Source organism: Caloenas nicobarica, chromosome 17 (assembly GCF_036013445.1).
Source record: "Caloenas nicobarica isolate bCalNic1 chromosome 17, bCalNic1.hap1, whole genome shotgun sequence".
Classification (NCBI taxonomy): Eukaryota; Metazoa; Chordata; class Aves; order Columbiformes; family Columbidae; genus Caloenas; species Caloenas nicobarica.
In genome coordinates this window covers 88,236-113,998 of record NC_088261.1, presented here as the reverse complement: position 1 = coordinate 113,998, position 25,763 = coordinate 88,236, and the positions used below count along the sequence as shown (strand labels likewise).

General features: G+C 43.6%; 1 protein-coding gene across 1 annotated transcript; it reads left to right on the top strand.

Annotated features, from left to right (window-relative positions):
* The first annotated feature begins 6,215 nt into the window (after nucleotides 1-6,215).
* Nucleotides 6,216-22,911, top strand: SMTNL2 (smoothelin like 2). The gene is made up of 9 exons (XM_065646808.1): nucleotides 6,216-6,823; nucleotides 11,563-11,650; nucleotides 12,704-12,943; nucleotides 13,636-13,689; nucleotides 15,252-15,327; nucleotides 16,709-16,879; nucleotides 17,447-17,564; nucleotides 18,921-19,072; nucleotides 21,371-22,911. The coding sequence occupies exons 1-9, from the start codon at nucleotides 6,419-6,421 to the stop codon at nucleotides 21,495-21,497; spliced, it is 1,431 nt and encodes a 476-aa protein (XP_065502880.1). The 5' UTR covers nucleotides 6,216-6,418; the 3' UTR covers nucleotides 21,498-22,911.
* Nucleotides 22,912-25,763: the final 2,852 nt, after the last annotated feature.

Sequence of the window (25,763 nt, the reverse complement as noted above, 5' to 3'; positions counted from 1 at the left end):
AAGCAGTTTCTAACAGTTGAATGTCTATGGCAATTCAAGAGAAATTCTCTGTAGCCCTGTGAACAGCACAAGGGTTGAGCTAGAACCTTAAGGAACCTTAAAATGGTCGAAGAGCCCTTAGGACTGGTCTGCATCTCCTCTGGCACAATGTGTAACGTCCTCCCTGGAGCTCTGTGTTGAAGCATTTTTAACTGATTGCAGAGGGACGTGGATTTGAGTGGCCCCCACGGGAAGCCACTGCTGGGCACAGCCTCTGTGGCATACCTGAGAGCCAAGCCTGCAGGAGCTGCGCTCGTGCATGATGACATGGTGTGTCTGTCAGCGACTGTGGGTGCTGAGGCCAGGGGACACTGGGTGAGGCCCCAGAGGGTGGTAGTAATGCTGGGCAGTGTGAGTCCAGCCCCACAGAATGGAGGCAGGTGGCCCACGTCTTGCTCACTCGGGCACACCGTGGTGATGCCTTCAGAGTGCCTCTGAGGAAGCATCCTTGCTGAGGGCTGTTTGTGCCATCTGAGAAAGGCCCAATGAGATCTAGTGCTTGGAAGCAGAAATGAAGCACATTCAGGCTGTAGAAACAGGTTTGTTTTTCCTCCGTGGGATGAATCAACTGTTGGAACAACTTTTCGAATGAGGTACTGGATTTGCTAGTGCTTGGAGCTTTGTGATCAAGATTATATATCTATATAAAATCAAAAGTTCTGTATTTTATGATGATGAGGCAGTTTGGTTACTCTGTATTTTGTCTTAAGCCTAGTTAGCTGAATGTACTCAAGGGCAGTAGGAGTTTACATTTTTCTAGTGTGGCTGATGTGCCTGCTCTACTTTGTTGCATGGGCAAGGGATTTTTCCCCCAGAGGCTTTTCTGCATTGCGTATTTACTTAGCCAGTCTCCTCTCGGGAGAGAAGGCAGAGCTTCTTGACTGTTAATAACTTTCATTTTGACCTAGTTGTTGCCTTTCTTAGGAAAATTGTGACATAGTCAAAGGCTGAGCTTACCCTTAGAAACACAGCATGACTGATGAGGCGATCTGTGGAGCATATGCCATCTCCAGAGGGGATTCAGTGACAATTCCTTGGGATGTAGGAAGACAGCTGGTGAGTTTATTCTTTTAGCATTGTGGCTGTCAATGCTGCTCTTCGTCCCTTAGTTCCATTTCCTTGCATGTCAGTGCTGCAGCTGTGCTGCTTATGTGCAGAGGATGAATTAACTTGCTTGTTCTTTAAGACTCTTATAGATCCAGATCACGTTACTGTGTCTGCCTAGCAGAGGCAAGAGGAGAGTTTGTTTGGGTTTTTTTTTGGTTTTGTTTTTTTTTTTTTCCCTCACCCTTTTGTAATTTGATTGATAAGAGGTAATTCTACAGCTCCGTTTTCACTCCTGCTGAAGCGGTAGTTTCATGCTTAGCAGGGAAAGCTGCAAGTGGATGAATGCACATTTCGTTCAGCTCTCTCACTGTCCAGTGTCACAAAAGCCTCAGCTTTTGAATACCAGCCATTGGTTGGAGAACCAAACTCTGTATGTGCCCTGCCAGGTAACTTAAGGCACAGTTGTGGGTAAGCAGTGGCCATGGCATGTTCTTTTTCTGTCTGTACAAATGCACCCTCCCACCACTCCCGAAATAACTTCTCATTTAGTTTTGTCTGTCGGTTAACCAGCCAGCATTCCCAGCAGCTGGATAAAGACCATCTGGACACCAATTGCCTCTCTGCGCTCCAGATCATAATCTCTGAAGTGTCTAGTATTATGGTACTGTGACCAAAACACTGATGTGGAGACTCTGTCAGAGTTACTTGTGTCCCTTTAACGTCAACTTGCTATATACTGTTATATTGCAGATGCCTGGGGGAGTGACTCTGCCCTGAATGTAAATATTTTTAGTTCTAGTAATTTCAGATGGTCTAGGACAGTTGGTGTTGGCTAGAGATTAGCTCCTACTTTATGTATGCTTGAACTACACTAAAGTCAAGTTCCTACAGTTCATCCAAATAGCACTTTCATTAATGGGAGCAAATTTTTTATTTTTGTCTGTATTTATTAAGTGGAGGAATGGAGTTCAGTGTTGGAGAAGCAGAACGTTATGAAGGATCTGGACATAATTGTTGCATGTGAGAGCTGAGACATGCAACGCTAGTGTAACAGTGCGTTTGTACTGCCTTAAGTAACAGGAAACTGTCTCATTGCAGGTTTGTATTAAATAGATAGGTGTATTGTCAGGAGAAGTCTTTAGCATTGTTTTACTTCACTGGTAATACAGTTTAAGAATTTAAGAGAAGGTAATCACCTTGAGATTGTATCTCACCACTGCCCCCCTTTTATTGTTTGAACAGCTGGTTTCTGGGAATATACTGCAAGTGGCCTTTAAGTTTGATATATGTCATAAGGTTTTATGTGTTTTCAGTGCCAAAGTTTGTATGTCTAAATGATGTTCCGGTATCCTTGTTTTTATAGTGGCTTGCTAGAGCTGAAACATAGTCTTCCTGCACAGTCCTCATTAGTTCCATGACTGCAAATTTATATGCAGCTGAGATAGCTTCCTTGTTACCTCAGAAGTCCCTGAACAGCAATAAAGGCAGAACACAGCTAGTGAATTAGAGCATGTTTAGCTGTTTACAAAGGATCACATACAAAGCCAGAATAGGCAGCGATTGCTTGGTGGTGGAAACAAAATGTGACTCCATTGAATTCAAAGCAGTTACATCAGGATTCATCTGTGGCCCCCATTTATTTTTAGTTTCCCAGTTAACATTCTTATGTACTTTTAGCATACCCCCGCAGTGTTCTCCTCACCCACTCAGTTTCCCTGTCCTTTTTCATGACAGGGTGTTGGGGCTCTGGTTTAACTTATGGTCAGCTATTAAAAAAACAAAAAACCAAAACAAACCAACCAAAGCAATACAAAACCAAAAGACAGCTAACTGCCATTGCTATTAGTGTAAGTTAGCTGGGAAAGCGTCTTAATAAATCCAGTACTTTGTATGTGCAGTCTTCAAAATCATTACCAAAGCCTGCACTCTTATTTTAGAGACACAGTTGTAAATCTCAAATAACTCTGCAGTCATTGATAGAATAACTCCACATTTACCCTAGTATTACAGCTGAGGCTGGAATTTGCCCTGTTATCTTTTAAATTGCCAGCATAGGATGTGCCTATTTACCTTGATTAGGAGCTTCAGATCATTCCTCCCATTATGCTTTCCATACTGCAAATATGCACGGTCTGGGTTCTGGCTTTGGTAGAAGACTTTCCCAATCTTTCAGACATTGTATTGTAAACATTGCATGGCTGCCCCTGCTAAATGTCTGACTGTGTTACCGGTTGCTGGTGCGGTGGGGGATTTAGTGAACTTTAGGCTTGTCGCCTATGTCACACAGACTGAAATGCCACAGCAGCTAAGGGCTAAATTCTCCTGTTGAAGGAAGAGAGCTGTTTGCTTTTGGGACTGTGTCAAATTTTTACGAGTTCGAATAGGCTGTGAGCATGTTCTAACACTCGCAATCTCCCTCCAGGAGGAGACATAATAAAATCAATTCGCTGTAGAACAAGAAGGAGAGGGACAGATCATAACAAGCTGGGAGGGATAACATAAAAACAAGCAAAGCATCCGGGAAGGAGAGAACCCCTGTCAGGAAAAGAGACAAGTCAACATACTGGTCAGGCCACTCTCCAAACGGTGGGAATTTTATGTGGGACACAGGAATGTGTTGAAGGTTTTGTGAAGGATGCTTGAGGAACTCATCAGCCAGCATTATCAGACAGGAAAGCCACTGTCACCACTGATAAATGGTCAAAGAGCCCTGAAGAATTCCGTAATGGAAGCTAGAGTAGTTTATGAAGTGTCTGGAGAATGCAGAGTAAGATAGTGGCGTGCCTAGCAGTAGATTACACCCGAGCTATGAGCAAGGACAGCATGCTACTGGTCTCTTTACATTCCTGAAACTCTCCAGATGGTTGGCAAAGGTGTTTTTTAGAATGGAGATAAAAACAGACTGCAATTAGCTGATTTGGGAACTAAGCACTAGCCATTTTAGCGGGAGTTTTACATGTCTTTTGGCAAGTCCCCAGGGGGAGCTCCCCAGCCATGGATGTGTGCAGCGGTGTCCCAGCCGGACAGGGTGTCAGCCGTGGAGCTGTCTCCTTCCTGTAGTGTTGGGCAACCCCGCTCCTTTCAAATGCCAAATCCAAAGGTCAGTTACTACATTAGCAAGTTTTTACCCTCCCTCCCAGCGATTTGCTTGTGAGACCCTTGGCCTGGGTGACTCTCACAGCAGACCAGAGCCCCATAAGACTCACAGCTCCTTCTCCCTTTTGCCCACTTGTGCCCTTGTCTTGGAATTTCCAGTGGTGTCAGCTCTGGCTCCCAGACTGGGTAAGCTGAGTGCTGTGGAAAGTAATGGCTAATAATAAGTCACATTGTAAGATGCTGTGCATGATGAAGCAGGTGCAGAGGAGGAGATGTGATTAAGGACCTGGTTTTGGTGAAGTGACTGGAGATTTTTTCCACTTCTTCTGTAACAGAGCACTTTGAGACAGGTGCTGACAAAAAATGTCCCATCGCTGAGGCCTTCCCCTCAGCTGGCAGTCCTGTGCCAGCTGGAGCTGGGCCAGAGTATTAGGTTGCCTTCTGCCGTGAAAAGCTAGAACTCTGATCTGGAAAGAATTGGAACTGCCCATGGAACTGTCAGACACACGATCAGATAGCAATTTGCTGAGGAGAGGATGGCCGGGCCTCAGTGTTATCTGAGATCAGTATTGAGAAAACAAAGTTTGCAGCCATGGCAGCAACTGCTGTCTCTTAAATGTTACCGTTTACAGGGGTTGGCCCCCTCAAGTGTAACAGAGGCTGTTAGTCCTTCTTGTGGTGGGTGAACAGGGCCAAAGGAGACGAAAGACCTTGCACAAATTGGGAAATGGCTGCTCCTTTTGCTGCCTGTGGATATATGCGATTGCACGTATGTCTGCAGGCACGTGCCTTTTGCGTGCGCTCTGTTGCTTTCTGCCATCATCATTTCAGTGTAATGATAATTCCTGGTGCCAAGCAAGGATGACACAGAAAAGTTGCCTGTCAGTTATGTTAAATAACTCATGACTCATGGCTATTAGCCCACACAAAGTGATTGTTATCTTCAGCTGTTTTCAAATAAGTACTAGGTTTTTATGGTTGCTGAGTCTGGAAACAACAAAAGAATTTGTTTTTCTTGGCTCTGCTAGACCCTGCTGAAAGTGGGTTGAAAATTTTCTTTCAAAACACCTTTTCTCAGAAGACTGAACTTTCAACTAGATTAATATTCTATGAAAAAGCACAAGCTTTCCTTAGTAATTTAAAAATATTCTAAAAATTGAAATCTTTACCATGGGGGGAGGAATATTTTCTAGGCATGCTCGTAAATGTGTGTGAGTTTTGCATGTGAACGCAGTGTTCCTGAGAGAAAGAGGCAATGAGCCAGTAACGCGGTAAATTTTGTATGGTACCAAAACGAGTTGTAGCTACCTGATAAAAAGGCTATATATATCGGCTAACTCTGATGGTTTAAATTTGCTTAAAATATCTTCCAGATTTCCTTTTCATGAGAGGCTTTATACACAAGGTATTGTTTTGTGCTGCAGTAGGCAATACAGAGTAAACCCAAGAGTATTCCCCACAGCGGCAGAAAGGGGGATCTCATGCCCACATGCACACACATCGGATCTGCTGGATGATTTGGCAGCTTAGTATTAATGCCCATCGAACTGCAGCCCACGGTGGGGAAACTCGTGAGGGTGAGCGTGGTGGGTGTGTATACAAGTTTGTGTGCATGAAGGGACACACGAGCATTCAGCACATGTGTCCAAAGGCGCATGTGTGTGCATTTCTGTCTCGCTTGTCCCAGAGGCGGTTCTCCTCTCCCCCTGCCTCAGTGCTCCTTCGGAAGAGATAAGCTGTGGTTACTTTGGCATCATCTCCAAGCAACGCGGGAAAGACAAGATAACGCGCCCCTCGTTTCTCTGTCTCTCTCCCACTCCGGCCTCCCCCTTCTCCACACCGGCGCCGCCGCCGCTTCGGGCCGTCTCGTTCGCTCAGCCCCCTCAGGCCTTCGCAGGCCGGGGCAGCTGCGCACAAGCCAATGCGCCTGCCCCTTCTCCCCCTCCCACCGCTGCCTCCTGAAATTACATCTCCCCGGTCGTCGAGCGTATCCCGAGCGCGGCAGACCGCGCAGGCGCGGCTCCCCCCGCCCCGGGCCCTGCGGGCGCGCATCTTGGCAGCATGGGAGCGGGCCGGGGGCCGGCCGTCGCGGGGGCAGGGCTTGGGGCCGCCGCGAGCAGAGGGCGCCCTCCGAGGGGAGAGGGAGCGGCGGGAGGCGAGGCGGCCGGACGCCGGTCGGGAGCGGCTCCCAAGCCCCCCGCCTCCCTGGCCGCGCGGCCTGCGGTCTGCGGACACCATGGCCAGCGAGGCCGAGGATCTGAACGGCCGGGAGGCGCAGGCCGTGTGCGAGGCCCTGGGGCGCTACGAGGACACGCTGCGCGGCGCGGTCCGGGAGATCCAGGGGGACATCCAGGTGTTCAAGCAAGGGGTAGGCCGGCAGGTGGAGGAGGTGCTGCGCCTCGCCAGCCCCCTGGCGCACACCGTCTCTGAGCTGCAGCAGGAGAACCGGCGCCTGCGGGCGCAGCTGGAGCGCCTGTCCCGGCAGGTGGAGGCCCTCGGCCGGTCGGCGGGGCTGCCGCAAGAGTGGGCGGACGAGGAGGCGGGGAGCGCCCCGGCCGCGGGACCCGGTTCTCCGGGGCAGGGCTCGGCCGGCGGCAGGTTCTCCAGCCAGGCCAAGCTAGCGGTCACCGGTCGGAGCCAAGTAAGCGCTGGCGGTGGGAGGGAGGGCCAAGAGGGTGCATGAGCGGATGCTTCACGGGTGTTGTCAGGATCTGCACTGGCATGGGGGAACGTTTAGGGGCACAGGGCTCCTCTTTTGCAGTGCAGGGTCAAATGGGGTTTGGGGAGGTGCTCTGAGAAGTGGTCGTGGCCCTGATATTATCTGGAGATGTTCCTGTTTATGGCATTGCTTGTTTAAACTGGGGTACTGGTTAGAGTAGTAGCAACGTGTCAGTTCAGTGTGGTTAGAAGTAAGAAGAGAAGCTGAGGCAGTCTCAGCTATCAATATATATACGTATGTGAATATCTGTGTATCCTTTCTGGACTTGATTCAGGGGATCTGTGTGCCAGCAATGCTGTTTGCCAGCTGGCAAGCTTACAAAGGAGAACAGCTCAGCATATAGCAGGCGGTAGCTTATTTTCCTAAGGTAGTGACTTAGCATCCTGCAGTGAGAGTTTTGCTGCGCAACCCTGTCCCACGCTGTTACAGCTCTTCGCTGAGGAGTGGGCCTTACATGAGCTGTGGTGATCTCCGTGACCTGTACTAGGACAAGCACACACTCCTCTTGGTGATAAAATTCTTTATGCAACATAGTGGAGCCTTATAACTTGGTGCATGGAAACCTCAGTTAGTGGGAAGCTCATCTGGCACTGAGATGTTTTGTGTAATACTTTTTTTATGGGTCCGACTCTGTGGAAAGAGCTAAGAGCTCTGTACAATCTTTGACACCAGGAGGTGGCAGCCAGACAGTACACTGTGATTCAGTCCCATAAAACTGCGATACTAGAGATTTGGCTTTCACAGCTGACAGCCTGTTTTGGGTAATGTTGATTAAGCCATGTCTTAGGGGGTCTTTAAAGCTATTGGAGCACGGAAAGATGGTCTGTGGTCTATCCAGGCTTTGGGGATGGAAAATAAAAGCTTGGAAATGAAATTCACTCAAAGCTACATCAGGAGGAGTGAACAGAGAGTCTGTATTGCATTCCAGCCCTTTTCATTCCTATTGACAGAAGAACGGGGGCATAGGCCTTCCCACAGCCAGGGCAAGTGCAAAGGTAGAGCTGCTGCGGGATGCATTGTTCCAACATAGTCATGGCAACTGCTGCTTTTTCCCCCACGTGACAAGGTAAGCAGCATACACGTGACTTTCAGAGCCATTCCTTTTTGTTCCATGGAGCCATCTGCACGTGTTTGTATTGCAAGGAACAGGAGTGAGCTGAGTGACATGGAATGGACAGGGGTTGTGGGGTCCCTCACACGATCTCACCTGCTCCATCACCACTGCCTATATTGAAGCGTGTACTTCACACTCTGTGAAAAGCCTTGCATAGAGGTTATGGCAATATCCAGCTCTAAGTACCAGTCTGCATTAAAGCACAAAATGAGCTTTTGTTTGGATTGATACCTTCCCACTTTGCTTTGAGGGTTCAGGGAAGATCACTTAAGTACTGATAGTTCAGCACCCTCCCTCAATTTTCCCTGGAAGGCTGGACAACTTCCTGAATTAGCATGGCTGATCGAGAAGGAATTTCAATACTGAGAACCATGGGAGATGCAGCTGGAGCTACACACAGCAAATGCATGCAGTGAAAACATGATTTTGTGGGTAAGGCTCAGATGCAGCTGCGCTCAAATGGCTAAAGAACAAGCCTTTGTTAATGTGCTGGTCACCCAGATTCTCTGTAATGAAGAAAATGTTCCCTCAGATTCTGTGAAAAGTACTGCTTCTATTTTTCTTCACTGATTATTCCATGTGCAAAAGCTTTCCTAATATGCTCAGGGCGTTCAAGGTTTCTTCTTCAAGCTACAGGGTTGGTTATAGATAAAGAATACTTGTGTTATCTTACAGACAATGGATTACTAGAAGAAGAATTAAGGGGTAAATGTGGTGTAGTTCTTGCTGATGTCTAGCAGCCTTGTTTGCATTTCCTCACACATTTCATCATTCCCCGTTTTTGATGTATCAATGATCTCTTTATATGCAAGGAACAGTGTCGAATCTTGCATTGCGTAAGACTGTGGTGGTTTTGCTGTTCACCAAAGTGAAGCATCAATTTCATCCAGCATATGTAACAACAGAGGGAGGTTTCTCTCGCAGATAAACAGCATTTTTAAATCCAGTGATTTTTATCATGATCCTCTTGATAATTGGTGCTTTTATGGAAGACTTTGGATGACTATTGTATCTCATTTGAGAGAGAGGAATCTCATTTGTCTGTCATTCTTCTACAGTTTGACCTTGTTGCAGGCAGAAGCTTGAAGACATTAACAGATGTGCACCTTAGAGGCTCAGAAAGGAAATTAAAATTGTTTCTTCTCTTTATAATCTCATGACCCAGTGCTTACTTTTTCTGAACGTATGGAATTTTCACCACTGGGTTACGATACTTGCCTGTTGTATAGCAGCTTCCAGTTATGGATCTGCAAGGTCTAACTTCTTTGCAGTAGAGGAGGAATTCCATTAGCCATACAGCTATGGGAAGTATTATCACCCTACATTACACAGAAACTTCTGAGCTACAGAGAGGTTAGTTCTAAGAGCAAGCCTAAGACACACAAAACGTTAGCGTTAACTCTCTTTTCTCCAACTTCACCAGTTCCTTGTCATGTTGTTGTTGTTGCATGAGTTGCACAAATGAGTACTTCTCATCATTAAGCACAGGTGTAGATACCTGTCCTGCTCTTTACCATCTATGTGGCCAGCATTGACACAGGAAGTACTGTTACACACGTGGGTTTGTCAGGAGCTGCGCATCTCCAAAGAAAGTGGATTGTGAAGTACTGTAGCCTGACACTACTAAGTGCCCAGTAGAATCTGATCCCAGATCCTCCCAGCATTCTATTAGTACACTGGCCTTCCCCTCCTCCAGCCTGGTATCAGTTTCTTCCCCAGCGCTGTTAGCGTTAGCCAAAATGTGGTAATCAGATTTGCATAAAATAAATGAATGCAGCACCTGTCACTTCATTAGGAAACCAGTGTTCAGGATACTACTACATGATCTTCGCAATGACCATCTCATCTGACTGTTTTGCTCGCCCCCACTCCCCAGCATATAAAGTAGATTCATGTTTACAGTCTCCACAGGTATTTGACGCATTCAGATCATAATGGTTCACGCAAAAGGCTAAACAGTTCTAACTGTATGCCATGAGTACATTCTAGTGAGCTGCATTAGCTGTGCTTTACGTTTCAGTTCTGGAAATGGGCAGTCATTGTTGCTTAGGGTCTCAGTTGCACTAAATACAGCAATAAAAGTTCAGAACCCCTGATTCTGTATGGTTTGTACAATTAATGTTTGGTGTACTTTTCTCAAGTTAATTCCTGCCAGCTAGTGATTTACTCGTGCCTAGTACCTTCCTGACAAATAGAAAAGTTTCAAAATAATTTTATTTTCGCAAATTAAAAGACCTGGATACAATGACATAGATCTAGTTTAGCAGCAGTAAGTCAGACTATGTGTGTATGGAAGCATTCTCTGTGGGAATAGCAGATGGTATAAAAACGAAAAATATTTTTAATTATCAGGAGAGACAAATGCCGTTTTAAAGAAGTTGTTCTGGTGACGCGTTGCGAAAAAAGTTTGCAGGCTAGTTTTGCAAAAGAACTCAATCATGCCTTTTGGGCCTAAGCTGAGTAACTGCTGAAAGAGTGTAGCGTTGTTGGATGTGAGGTCTTCTGCTGAAGACCTGTCAGTAATGAAGCCTCTAAATGGGAGAGATCCCACAGCAATCGGTGGATCCTAGATAGCTGAGCTGTAGTGCTTTTGCTTGTAAGAAAGGTTTAAGTGCTGGGAAAGGGTGAGAAGTTCTGAATATTCCAATTTCCCCAATGTAGTTTATTCTCCTTTCTTTTCACCTGTGTTCCATTCAAATCAGCTGGAGGTTGACACTTAAATTTCTAGGAGGATCAAAATCTAAGCCCACAACTGTATACTCTCTGACAAAATTGTGTTTAGGCTGCCTTACTGTAATCTAATACTAGTTAAAAAATTCTTAGCAAGATCTCGGATCATAGTTACCAGGAGTTGACTGGGATTTGTAGTTGAGGTGACAAAAGTTCTAGTATCTCAAGTAATGGATATTAAAACAGTGCATGGGGAAATTACAGTCTACTGCTTGTATATGCTGCTTCTTGGAAGCTGCATTTTTAAACAGAAGTAGTTGTGTGTCCGTGATGCAATTTCTTCTTTCTTTAGTTCCCGCAGCAAAAAATTAATGTAGTTTCTTGTGATTTTTCACACAGCCACGCACCCCCCCCAAACAACAACAACAAAAAACTCCAGAAAAAATTATTGGCTGATTATTCTGGAATTATATTGGCAAACATAATGAGAAAAATTGGTGCTTTTTCCATAAAATACTATCCTTGCAGATGTTGCAGATTATAATGCAGCTGTAAAGTGCTAGGATCATACTTACTTTATGTAATGCTTTTACAATACGTTATCAGAATGTCCTTTCTTCTGTAGCAAACAGAAAAAGAAACTGCAGAGCATTAAGCATTTTATGCAATCTCAATCAATCTCTCTACTATTGTGCGAAGTCTTCTGTGTATCACCTTCACAGTGGATGGCGATACCTTTATCTTACCAAAGTAGAAGACCCCTCCTAGGGCTCACTAGCACAAGGAAGACATGTTCTTGGCAGGTATCTCTGGACATTCTTCTAACTTTTGCTTCTGTTTGAAATTTAGCTGTCATTTTTGTTGTCTGTTCTGACAGAGTGTAGAGCTGGATGGTCACCACAAACCTGAGTATAGAAGAGTTTTTAGTTCTTCCGTTGTTGAAAATGGGCATCAGTCTTCATCAGGTAGGAACAAGGAATGAAATGAAGTAGCATTACTTGTAAAATACCTGATCCTGGCAGTCACAGAGCAACTCTTACGTGTTGGAAGCATTAGAATCTGCTATGGATATCGTACTGTGGCATTGATACCGTTTACCTTTATTTCCTAATCAGGAGTTTAGCTTTTAAACCCTAACTTTATTGTTAAGCATGCACTGAGGTCTTTCATAAATTACAGACTACCACTGTCACATTATCTTGGGGCACTAGTGATTATAAGGCCTGCTATTCTGGGTGCCATTGTAGCCTCGCATCCAAAAACATTTTGCAAATTACCTGTCCGCTTCCGTCATCATTCAGTGGAGGATGGATGTAATGTCTCAATTGTCTCAAACTGAGGCACACAGTGTTTCATAAAACCATGAAAAGTGCAAGAATGCTGACTCTTGACCCATCGCAGGAGATTGGGCATAGGGGCTGCAGAGAGAAAGCGGAGGAGCTTACGAGCTGCAGATGCTAGTGGATTAATCGTGGAATCATAGAATGGTTTAGTTTGGAAGGAACCTTTCCAACCCCCCTACCATGAGCAGGGACATCTTCACCCAGCTCAGGTTGCTCAGAGCCCCGTCCAGCCTGGCCCGGGATGTCTCCAGGGATGGTTCATCCACCACCTCTCTGGGCAACCTGGGCCAGGCTCTCACCACCCTCAGGGGCAACAATTCCTTCCTTGTGTCTATCCTGAATCTCCCCTTCTTTAGTGTAAAACCATCACCCCCCGTGTCCTATCATAACAGGCCCTGCTAAAAAAGCCTGCCCCCGTCTTTCTCATCGACCCCTTTTAAGTACAGAAAGGCCACAGTAAGGTCTCCCCAGAGAAGTTGTTCTTGCTGAGATCATGCAAGGATCACTTACACTAGGGTTGTTTCTGCAGTGTGCTGTAAATGGCATAATGGCCCACAGGGAGAACTAGGGGGAATAATTCCAATGACATGTAAAGTTGTTGCATAGAAATTGGTTTGTAACTCTGTTACAGATCTGCAAATAATCTTCCTCTCTCCTTTTCTTTTTATTCACTAGGTCAGGCAAAATTCTGCCGTGAACTGACCTCTTTTCACTTGTCAGACTCTTTGCCTGAAGCCCATGCCCCTGCAGTCACCTTACAGATGCCCCACCTTCCCGTTACTGCAGTAACCAGGGTTTCAGAGAAGTTTTCAGGAGAGGCTGCCTGTTCAACAGGAACAACTAATGCATCTGCTGGCCTGCTGGGACAGAGCAAGAGCAAAACTGCGATGGCAGTGAAAACTTCTGACCAGTCAGGTAAAAGGGACAAAAATAATTTATTTGCCAAAGCTGTGTCCCATTTCTTTACTTCAAGAAACTAGTGCTATGGGAATTGTCCTGTGACCTAGTGGTTATTATGAAACCTCGCTTCTATGTCTACATATCCCATGGTGGGACACTGATTTAGAATATCATGAATCCCAGTAGGAGCTTTGAGCTATAATGTCACATCCGCTGAGAATTTTTGCTGCTTAATATAGTTGCATTCATAGTATAGCTTATCTTCTAGCACAGTTACTGACTAGCATCTCTTCAATGTGGCCAGCTATTTTAGTGAAATTTGGAGGAGCTTTTACTGTTTTGAGACCTGAGGCCCCTTGAGAAGTTAAGCAGACATTTGGCTAACAGGTTTAACATTAATTTGGAGGGAGGAATGACTGACAGCAGACTGACACATATACGTGAGTCAGAGTGTTTGCAGAATCTTATTTATATCTAAATTGAGTTAAATTTAAAGAAAAAAAGGAAGAAATCTCATTTCATTCATATCGAAGTCATTCACTTGCACATCAGACTATATATATATGGGTCAGAAATTACAGAGAGAGATCAAATGGAATTGCCAGCAAGAGACGGGGATTATTTGCCGATTATTCTTTCAACTTTTATCTTTATTAAAGCTAACAACGTAGCAAAGCCTGCCTTTTTTGTCTTTTCTGCTTTTTCAGCCAGGGCCTGGAATTCAAGTATGGTGAGAACAGTGGAGTCATCTGCCACTGGAGGTGAGTGTTCCCATCAGTATGACCTTATGCAATACAAGTTGAGAGGGGTTCCATGCTACACATCTGGGGGATTCAGATTACAGCATGTAGTTCCAATTAGTCGGTGGGTGTATGGTAATATTAAAATTGCTAACAAGACTGCATGCTGGTTCAGTTTCCCAGGTACCATGGAAACTTGTTATGCTGTATCAGATTCTCAGTCAGTTCAAAGTGAGGGGTATGGATCTTTATCTGCACAGTGGTGTGCATGTGTACTGTTAGTCAATCTGTGCAGTGGAAACGATAGGTGCCAGAAAAGTGTGGCAGAACAGACAGTTTGAACAGTGAAGATTTCAGCTGATAGGTAATAGCAGATGGGAAGTCATGGGCCCATCCTATGGATATTGAAGCAAATTGCTTTGAGCAAAATAGCAGTAAGGAATTTCCTTCATATATGAATGTGTTAAAGGGCAAAATGCCTTAAGGATTTTCAATTTCAGTAAAAACAGATGAGTTGTGTTCTATCCAAAAGTACATCTGATTGATTTCACCCAGCTGTTACTGTCTACACAATGTACCGGCATTTCACACTGGTCTCAAGTGTCAGTTTAGGAAAGATGTAGCTCATCTATAATAGGGATCGTACTCTTCCTTGTCTTAAAACCTCCGAGATTTGCACAAATATCTGACAATCATTTGGTCCCAGTTTTGTCACGTCTGCTTGCTGGTATTTACCAGAGTGTTTTACGTGAGAAGTGTAGTTGATCCGGATCCTTTCTATAAGCAGTGGGGAGAGTTCAGCATTTTCAGAGAGTGATTTGGACAGTGATCAGGTTGGATTGCTTCTAAGATGCTAGTCTTTCTTCTCTGTATGTGTAGAAGGGGCCTTCAATAAATTAATTGCTGGATCATGCAACAGTTTTAGGCTTTACTGTGTTAAATCTGGGCAAGCCACTCCATTGTTCTGCATTTACAGAGCATAGCTGGAGTCTAGAGCTGGGCTCTGAAAGGCAAAGTACAAAAGACAGAACCTCAGAGGTGGGGGTAGGAAGATGCAAAGATGATTTTTAAGCCACCTTTGGAGTCTGTTCTGCTTTAAAAACTAAAATGTTTCCTGGTAGAAATTAGGTAATTTAAATTATGCTCTCAATCATGACAGACTTCCAAGGACTCCTTATGGCTGCCAGAATGACTGTTAGAAGCTGAGCTGTAGCACCGTTTCTTCCTTCGACTGAAATGTCACTGGCGGTGTGCCCTCCTCTGAGGTCTGCAAGGAGGCCCTGAAATGATCGGCCTTCCCAATGCAGTTTTGTCAAAGGCATCCTCTCACAGCCATTTCTGGTATATTTACACCTTCCTCGCTGCAGTGCAGCGATTTTGCAGAGGGATTGCACCCTTGGGGAAAATCTCTCCCCAGCTTGTTAGCTCATACTGGAAGTTAGACAGAGGCCTGCAGCCTTTCACTGTGGTGAGTAAAAATCAGTGCATGGCTATCTATCAGGAAATGGTTTAAAGACATATGAGGAAAAGAGATAAGAGAAATTTCTGCCCTGATGCGTCTTGGTTTTTTTGCCTTTATGCAGAGAATACTACTTCCGTCACTAAGTCTGTCTCAACTGTGAGCTATGGGACAAGTGGTGGAACCAAAACTGGTGAAAGGTATGCGTTTTTCTTGACATTTTGTTAGGCCATTGTGGTCAGTGTAGTCTCAAGGGACAGGTGTTCTGCTGGCTTGGAGAACAAGTGCCGTATTTTAAGGCCATTAAAGGTTGGGAGCTTTCCTGAGGGCTAAGTGGAAGAGAGTTGGAAAGGGATAAAAATAGTTTGTAGAGCAGTTTAAAGCAGACCTAACCGAAGATTTCAGCATTGTTACAGCGTTAGGAAAACTATCAGTGCCAGCAGTGGGTTTTTGTTAGGAGGAGTACGTTGTCAGGCCCTTCGAAAACGCTTTTAAAAATACTTAGCTGTTTTGAAATTTGTACTTCGGGCTTATTTTTGGAAACCAATATATAACTGCTGTCAAATATCCTTAGTTGGGCTAGCGTAGAGTTGAGTTTGTAGATAAATGCCTTGCTGAGGACTACTACACATTCTTGATTAACTCGGAGTCGCAGTTGCTTAGTATAGGATTACATGGTATCACAATTACTACTGGCATATCCAGGCATCCTCAGCATGCAAAATATCCATCAAGAAAAAGCAGAGGGCGGCCACTTTAAATCTCTTAAATGTGACTTGCATCTGCCTTGAAAATTATCCCAAATTGGGCTTTACATTTCTTCTGAGATAGTTCCAAAATCGGCACTTTGATATTTGAGTCATGATACACTGAGCACCCTAGAGAACTTGCTGTCAGATCTGACCTCCATCTGTACCAGAAATTAATGTGTAGCACTGATATCATAGTTCTTTGCCTCAGTTTCCCCATCTCTGTCATGTGAAATATTTTCCAATACAATGTGTGGCTTACTTCATTAATGAAGATGAAGTGGCTTATGGCTCAAATAAACACAAATTAGAATATAATCCTATATTTCTCGATCAAATTATCAGCTTGTGGTCAGTGAAGCAACACTGACATGAGTTCAGGATTCTGTGTACTGCAAGTAAAAGTTTCAAAACTACTTCCTGGATCACTCTTCAAGTACCATTTTTAAAATGTGACTTACCCTCCAGGAACTCTGAAATTGGAAATTAAAGGGATTTAGTGCTCCTATGTGGCCATAACTTTTGTTTTTCTTTTCTTTTTTTCTTAAAGGTATTTACTTGTTGTTCTACTCAGTGCTACAAAGCATTTGTGACTTGTCCAGCTATGTCTCATCTGTAGAAGTGCCGTAGACTTTTCTATACTTACATGCTGTTTTCTGTCAATAAAACTTTGACTTTTACTTAAATTACTTTTGATTCAATCAGGTACTCTTGAAACAGCTGTTTTGGGAGGTTCAGAGTAGGCAACAGCTGGACCTTCCAGTGCTGGGAGTCAGCATAAGAGAGTTACTTTTTGTTTAACCACATGCTTTTCCTGTTAATGTTTCTCTAGTGCCACTGACAGTTGCTGTGATGTGACCCCCAGCTCTCGCTCCTCTCCTCCCACTGTACGTCGCCAAGTTGAAAGGAGGCGAGAACTGGTGCGGTCTCAGACGCTCCCACGGACTACGGGAACACAGGCCAGGAAAGCACTTTTCGAGAAATTTGAACTTGATGGTGGAAAGTACGTCACACCCCTTGTCTCCAGAATGGGTTTGTTAATGGGAAACTAGTTTGTCAATTATTACCAGAAGAGGATGGCTGGGTGGGAGGACGCTCTCTATGTAGGGTTTTGAGCTAAGGGACAATATAAGGTCACATATAACTTCGCTGACTTCACAGACTGAGCTGTGGTTATTCACAGCTACAGATTTCTCTGGCTTTGGAGTTGTTCAGCTAAGAAGCAGCTGCCTTTTATTAGGAATGCTGTGAAAGCTACCTTCTCTGCCATTATAAGAGGCTGGGAATACAGTGACTTTCTGTTGCCATTCGTTAAGCACCGAAAGCATGAACTGTTGTTTATGCACCATGATGCGGGTATGACTTAAAGAGAAGAGGGCTTGGAATCCTGGCTTTAGTGAAACAAAAATGAGTTTTTCTTGCAGGACCAACAAGTTGAAGTTTCAGCAATGTGTTTCTCAAATATCACCTGGACAGGGGCTGACCTGGGCAAGGTTGCATAGATGTTGCTGACAAGTAGGTTTAAGTTTTTCTAGAATGCAATTTAATCTGGTCTCTGTTAATTTTCCAGAGGAAAAGGAGAATCCAGAGCTAAGCTGAAGAGGTCGCAGAGTTTTGGGGTTGCCAGCGCTAGCAGCATTAAACAAATTCTGTTAGACTGGTGTCGCTCAAAAACCATAGGATACAAGGTGAAGACATGCTAGCACTTTCACCTCTGTCTTTTTCAGGAGAATTTTCAAAAAAAGCCTACTCAAAAAAATGAATGTAAAACATGCTAGACAATGCGTTAACTTCCTCAAGGTCAAGTTCTGTGCGGGTAACACGGTTTGCATGGGCAGCACTTCAAGACAGTCAGTGAATGCATGAGTGAAGAGTCTGTGTGTCTGTCAAAGCAACGCATTACTGTTTGTTTGAAAGCCTATGTGTTTATGCTTATGGATATAGACTTCGGTATACACTCACACTTTTTTTCTTAGTTGCAGGCTGTGATTTTTGCATTCGCAGTATATGTGGCAAGATCTGAATAACATTTCGCTAGTATATGGAGACTATGGCCCATTTGCTACACAGCAGACCAAAGTACTCTCTACTGGTATTAGATAAGTGAATTTGTAGTGAATGGTTGAGGTTGAATCACACACTGTTAGTGAGCTAATTTCTATGAGGTAACATCGGTGTAGCTAAAAGAACTCAGCAGTTAAAATTTTGGTAATTTTCCCTGGCCTTAAGCTGTAATTGCCAAAGCAATTTCCAGCAGAAATAACTTTTTTGTCTGGGTGTTTTGTGTGCGTGTGTAATGTGTTTTTTCAATATTATTGTAAAACATGCATTTTTTGTTGCTGAACTCTAAATTGTAGCATACATAAGCAGAACTAGCAAAAATTACTGTTAGTTGCTTACTGGAAAAGGTGGGGCTTGAATTTTATGTGATGGGAAAGCAGCCTGAGACAAGAAGCCAAATACATTTCTCTTCACTTTGAAAGTAACAATACGCAATTGTTCTAAAAACCAGATTTTGCAGTAGGCATAATTCTTCCTGTATTTCTTCCTATGTTTCTACTTACCTGTGTGTAAACAGGCATTGAATTGGGCCTTACTGAAAAGCAAAGCAAGTAAGCATGGTCTTTAGTGTTATTCACAGCCACAAAATGAACTGTTCTTCAATTAGAAATACTTCACAGGGATAAGCACTGTCCTTAGTTTCTGCAGATATTGAGCTGGCGCATTGGCCGTGCTCCAGAGCTCACTGATGTTGACAAGATTTTTCCCAGTATTTTCAGTGGACTTTGGGTCAGGGATCTTGACTGTGTCTCTGCTTTGCGTCTGGGCATTTCAAGCAAAAGGCTTGAACTTGCTGAACTTGCCATTTTTTCTCCGAATACAAATAACGTAACGGATATACAACAAGGGGAAGAGAAACATAAAGTCTGTGCTTTGTTGCTTTGATTAGTGGGAGAGGACAGAAAACTGCAGTGAGCAAAAGCAGCCGCTCTTCCATGTTCCCCTGTGTTTCATTAACGTGCATGTTTTTTTCATCATGGCAGCACATTGATCTTCAGAACTTCTCCTCAAGCTGGAATGATGGGATGGCATTCTGTGCTCTTGTGCATTCTTTCTTTCCTGAAGCTTTTGATTATAATAAGCTTGACCCGGCTAATCGCAAGCAGAACTTTGAGCTGGCCTTCACCGTGGCTGAGTGAGTATCACGTTAAATCTCTGTGAAGTGCTTACAGTTCAAGTCTAATGTGGCTGGGCTGCAGTGAAGAGTTTGATCATTATTCTTGTAGATTGTTTCACTAGCTTACATGCGTTGTGCCAAAAAAAGGTAATACAGCTCTGCATAGAGAATGCATAGAACAGGAGACCCAACAGGCTAAAATCAGAGGTGGTTTTACCAGGCACAAGATAATTCAGTGGAGTCCCATGGTCAGGTCTTTCACAGTCTTCAGGCAGCAGCTGAATTCTGCTTTCTCACTTCTGTGATTCTCATCAGCCTTAGCACTGACACACTAAACTTGAGAAATCAGCCTCATGAGTTACGCTTGGACAAAAGAGGAAAAAAACTCTACTTCTGTGTATGTGTATGTGGTTTATTGTTGGTTTTGTTTGTTTGGTTTTGTTTGTTTTTTAATAATTACTTTGTTATTGGAGTAATGAATGATTCTCAATGAATTTGCTGTTATCAATCATAAAAGAAGAGATTTGAGTTCATAGAGCATAAGGCATCCATTGTTTACTGACAGTCCACAGGAACTGGACATACAGCTTGTAGTTTCTTAGCCAATCCCACCTGTTTGATATCTGATTTGAATTTGAGGCATGTTCATATATCCATCCAACCTCTCTGGAAAAACTGTGACCCCTGAATGGCGGGGAGCAAGTAGATTAACTTTTAGAATTGAGATTTGCAGAAGGGTCCACCTCCGTCTATACGTTGCTTTGGTTGAACGAGAATGAATGTTGAATTCAGTCTAAGAATTAGATCAAGGCTGAGAATTTCTCAGTATCTCAACCTGGTAATGGCATTTTTGTAAAACGAACAGAGCTAATACCCTCAGTCACACTGTCCTGATCCTTTTTGATGCAGTATACCTGGCAATTAAATAACTTGTTTGTTGAAGTCATGGTGAGTGTGAACTTGTCAGCTAGAAATAGTAACTTTTATGGCCCAGTATCAATGTGATTCTTACTTGCTGTTTTGTTTGACTTGTGCAAGAGTAAGAATACTCCGTGTGGTATGCAGTTGGGTTTAGTTCGTTCTTTCAGAATACTAACAGGATATGGGAATACGTGGCTAAAGTTTCCTGCAGCTTTTGATACAGATTGAAACACCAGTACCACCACATTGAAGTTCCGGGGTTATTTCAGAGCATGTTTTCTTGTTTGGTTGGTTGTTTGATTTTTAAATTAAAGCGATAATTTGCAGGACTGGATTTGCCATTCCAGAGAAGACTTTTGGAAATTCTTAGTATAATTTTGGCTCCCCTTATTACAGCCCTAGCAAAGGAATTCCTTTGGGAATTACAAGGTTTTTGTACACACACATATACGCATATATAAAAAACTTTGTTGCTTGTGATTTGGAAGAGATTCTACGACACTTTTAGGTGGTTTATCTCTAAAGTTAAAACTATCTGCAACTCTCCAAGGAAAGCTGCAGTGTTTTTTCTGTCTCATATAGTGGAGAACAGAAAGCAGCATACACACACCAGTAAGAATCATTAGATAAGAGGTACAGAAATGACTACTTCATAGCTGTGATTGTCTTTAAACTAATGGTTCTCTTGTAGTGCCAGAAAAGGCTCTTCTCTCAGTTATTGCTGCTCACCCCAGTATGAGTTCTGCTGAGCAAATTGCTTCATGTCTTTGTGATTTTTCATCTTGGGCCTCAGCTGATGTGTTTCTTTCTGCCAGTCCAGATCTCAGACAGGCCTCTGCTCTCCAACCTGATCGTCTGACATAGTGTTGTCCAAGTCACTCACATCTTAAAGATGTGGGGGTGGTGGAGAACAATCCACAGCCACAAGGGCCTTCATTGGCACATCTAATTTTCCTATATAATAACCAGAAAAACTCATTATTTGCGAACTTGCATGACCCTGCTTACTGAGACTTGGGCAGAGGAATGTGAGATTGGGCTACATGCTACAGATATCAGGGATGTGAGTGGGAGAAAACAAACAGGAAAAAAAAATCCACAAACCACAAACAAACAACGACAAAAGCCCCCAACAACAACAACCACCTACAGCATTTTGGATCAAATACTGGTATAGAGGGAGAGAGGGAAAGAACAGGAGTAATCCACGGTCACAAAATAATAATCTCCAACCTGACCCTGACCATTTAATTATGAAATGAAGTGTAGCTGATAAATCTTGGGTTTTCTTAAGCGCCTCAGTGATGACTCAAATCAGAGGAGCAAGTGAATCCTGGAAATAGTTACAGGCCTTCGATTTAACTCTTTGCTGTGTCTGTTTTATTATTACTACAGGAAAATGGCTCAATGTGACCGTCTGATAGAAGTGGATGACATGATGGTGATGGGTCACAAGCCAGATCCCATGTGTGTCTTCACCTATGTCCAATCTCTATACAATCATCTACGACGCTTTGAATAAGACCATAAACATCTCTCCAGCCAGAAGGGTCAAGTACAGTATGCTAATGGGAAGAGGGACTTTTTGCAAATGAAACGCAGTGTTATTTCTTGCTTTTTACTGTCCCTTTGCTTATATTCACCTGCGTGGCTGGCTGACTGCGGTGTTGCTGGGCAGTGCCCCAAAGTGTTGATTGCATCGTCATGGCAGTAATACAGAAATGTGTTTGAAAAAGACAAAAAGAAACCATAGGGAGAGGCAAATGCTGTCATTTTGGTGCTAGTACTAGGTTGGATTTTTAATATTCTTGTGATTAAAGATCACAGAAAACTAATTTGCTGCTGCTTTCTCTGTTAGGCTGGGGACAGAGTTTTATGCAGTGACAGGTAACTCTGCTACAAAGGTGCTCCTTAAAATTCAGGTAAAACTCCAGAAGATAGCACCTTCAATTCCACTGCTTCGTTTAGCGTAGCACAAAAGAAACAGCAGATGGACAGGAAGAATTCAGTTTAGCTAATAACCTGGAGTACTCAACCACTAGGGCAATATTGTCTCTCCTCCAACCCTACCCGCATTCCCCTCCAGCATACATGCGTGCATACACACATCAAACGGGCATTGCTCTGTTTTCTTAAAGTAGAAAGAGGGCATAGCCTCTTACCTGCTGCGATGACAGGTAACTACCATGTTACACAACAGCGTTTGTCTGTAAAAGTCAAATCTAAAGTGATTTGCCTAGGGGCTTGCTAAAGCCACTGCTGGCAGTCGTGGATTAATTTCTTGATCATGAAGAACAGCGACAGCTGGGGCTGTCCTGTGTATGACATTGTATGTTTGCGTGATTTAGGATTATGGGAGAGGGTGGAGCTAGCAAGGTACAAAATCCTCTGAACAGTTGTAATAGAAGCAAGACTATAGTGCACTTTGACTTGGACCCTAGGGGAGAGCAGCTCTGCGGTGTCGACAGGAATGAAGTCTTTACGGCTTGCTCAGTCCACGTGCTGACTCCGAGGTGGACAGGCAGTATGCCAAAAAAAAGTACGAACAATGTGAAACTTTTGAAATGCCTTGAACTCGTTTCCGTTTTCAGTTAAATTAGCATTAAAACCACAATACAGGGATTATTCCAGATTTACAAAATGGTCTTGTGTCACCCTTTCCGGTTTTCTCTTTGGTAAATCAATAGAGCTTTGTTTTCACAGTGAATTTTAAAAACAAAACCACTAAAAAAGCATACTTAAAAAAAAAAGAAGCCTTTTAAAATTATTTCTTCCCTAAGAACTAGCGCATAGAAAGTAAAAACCGAAAGCTGTGAGCCCTCTGCTCGTGCTAGAGAATGTTTTTTAATCTGCATTTGTGCTTTTTGTAGCTATATTTGTAAAGATGACTTTGGTTCTGTATTGGTGACCATTTATAATAAAATATGTCAAACACTCTTCATATTTACTGCTTCTTGTTAGAATGAAGTGACAGATAACAAAATCAGTGAAAAGAACCCAGAGTTTTTCTTAGAAGATTTTTGTTCTAGTCATATTGCTGTGTGCTCTGAACTGAAAAATTTCAGTTTTAAAAAGTACAGAAGTTCAGTGGCATTTGGAATAGGATTTTAGTTCAGCCTCTCTAGTGAAGTTTACTTAAGAAACCATGAATGAAGCAACCGCTTTGTTACCAGTCTCGGGAGAAAAAAAAATAAAAGGTGTACAAAGGTAAAGTATAAGTTAACTGCTGAAGGTCTGGATCATCAAGTTCTGTTAGAAGTGTAGCTGGGTGGTTGCTATGACACTATGGAAACAGTGTGAAAGACTTTCAAATACGCATCTTAATATAAGTATCTGAAAGATACTTGGTCAAACTACTGGGATCCTTGGTATTGCTAATCTCACAGCTTTAATGCAAGTAGACAGAGGTTGAGTGGGCTGTTTGTATTTGTCATATGACTGCCATTGTCTTAAGTTTTCTACTTTGTCTTGAATGACCATAATTCTGAGGAGTAACCGTGCATCTGTTGCTCCACAAAATGCACTGTAAGAATAAACACACTGCGCTTGTGTTTTGAAGATTCAGAGTAAGCATGAGGAGAAATCTGTCTGCAACTGGCAGACGCAATACACACATTTACATTCTTACAGTAGAATACTTGTCCTTGACTAGCAGAGCCAAGTACCATCGTAGCTACAACAAGAGGAGCAGTAGTGGCTTTATACATCACATTCCTTCACAGTTCCAAGTCATGGATGATTTTCCCGTGTGATGCAAGTTCTAAAGACACAGGTTAAGTCCTTGGCCAATTTAGACCTAGTAGCAAATAATTATATAAAAGGGAGTTTTAGACAGTAAAGTTATTGCCAATCCACCTGGGAGAATTTACATCCTTTCTATAATTTAGCTTGTTTTCACAGCTACCCAGAAGCTGCACAGGTTTTCTAACGTCTTCCCACTTCAGAGAGATGATGGTAAAAGTACTTGGTACTTACCAGCAAACTACAGGGGAGTGGAAGACTGTAAGCTGATTTTAACTGCTGGTGGTTCATGTGTAAGAAAATGAGGAAGATGGTGCTATGACATAATTTTAGAAAAACCTACAGCTTTGTGCATGAAGAGAGGTCTGGTCTGTATGAATAACCTTGACTATTAGATGGTACAATTAAATTGAAATTGTAGCATGTAATGTATGCCCCCTGCTGGTTTTTTTTAGTATTTTTAGTTCAAAAATAGGCAGAGTGTGCCAGTGAATGTGTTCTGCGTGAGTGATAGAACAATATATTAAGTCAGCGTAATATATGTTTTACAGAGATAGAATGTTTCTTGGCTTTTCTAGTGTTTCTGCACTGTATTTAAAATTCAGTACTGTCTAAGGTGGTTTATTGGCAACTTGATCCTACTTTTAAGGGCTAGATCAATTTGTTCTGTGCAAGGTTTTCAAAATAATCTCAGCAGAGGCATCACCTACTTTTAAAAATTATGCTTGTGTGTATGTAGCTTACCACAGCAAAGAATTATTCCTCCTTGGAAGTACAATTATTGGATGGATGCCTTTCATCAGTTTTCTCTTTGTGTGCCAGTTCCAATGAAGTGTTTAAACATATGCTCAAAACAGTGCAAAACTCCTGGACACATGTAATTAGGTGTAAAACTAGCCCTCATGGTTCAACCTCTGTCATTAATTTAAACCTGCCCTGGTTTACAGAGGTAGTTTTAAAGTGTCCAAAATATTAACAAAAGTTGGCATTCCTTTAAGGTGCATTTAAAAGCCACTTTTGGTTATGCTAAAATAGCTTTATGTCTAGATAAAGTGTTTTCTTCGCTGGGCTGAACAACCTCCAACTTTCTCGGCCTTTCCTCATAGGAGGTTGTTCCAGACACTTAGTGGAACACCAGAATCCAGACCTGTTACATTAGTCTGCTTTGCAAGTTCAGCAACATTGAAAGCAAGCAGTTAATGCTGCAGCATCAACTCGACCTGGAGAATTCTCCCACTTCAACGCTCAGTCACAGCAGTTTGGATGAGTTTCATCCTCTGAAGAATGAGACTATGGTGGTTTTAATACACTTAATAAGGAACATGGCAACACGTTTAGATCTAGTCTCATTAGTGCTGGTTAGGCTTCTCCCCAGAAAATGTATTTTTCCAGACTCTGAGGACCTTGACCGCTTCATGACAAATAGTGAACCCAGTTTCTACATCCAGACACGATTCACCAAGGTGAGGAACTGCTCCTTTGTAAAATCCTTTATAAAGGCCTTCGTATGGGATGTCGTATATGGACAGTATTTCAGCAGCACAGCAGTGTTAGCTTGCCAGTGCTTCTGTACCAAGAAGGATTTGCTCTTTCATCCAACATGTTGTGTGGGAAAGACGACATGGATTTCGGCAGCCCCAGCGGTGCCTGCGGCACGGGCCGCAGCGCGAGCTCCGCGCGGTCCTTCGCTCGCCGGTGAGGTGGGCGCCATGCTGCCGCCACGCGCGGGCCTGCGACCGTTAGTGAGGAGCGCGCGGGGAGCGGCTGCGGACACACACGGTTCTGAGGAGGGGGCGATGGCGGGGCTGAGTGGGCGATGGCGGGGCTGAGGGGGTGATGGAGGGGCTGGCGGGGGGATGGAGGGGAGCGTTGCCAGCGTTGTGCTGCGCGCGGGAGGAGCCGGGCTGGGCCGGAGCCTTTACGAGCAGCGACAGCGACGGACCCCAACCAGCCTCGGGGTCATTTTCTCCCCTTCTACATTGCCAGAGGTTTTCAGGTATTAACAAGCGTTTTCATTTTCATTCTTTTCTAAGCGGTTCTAGCTGCT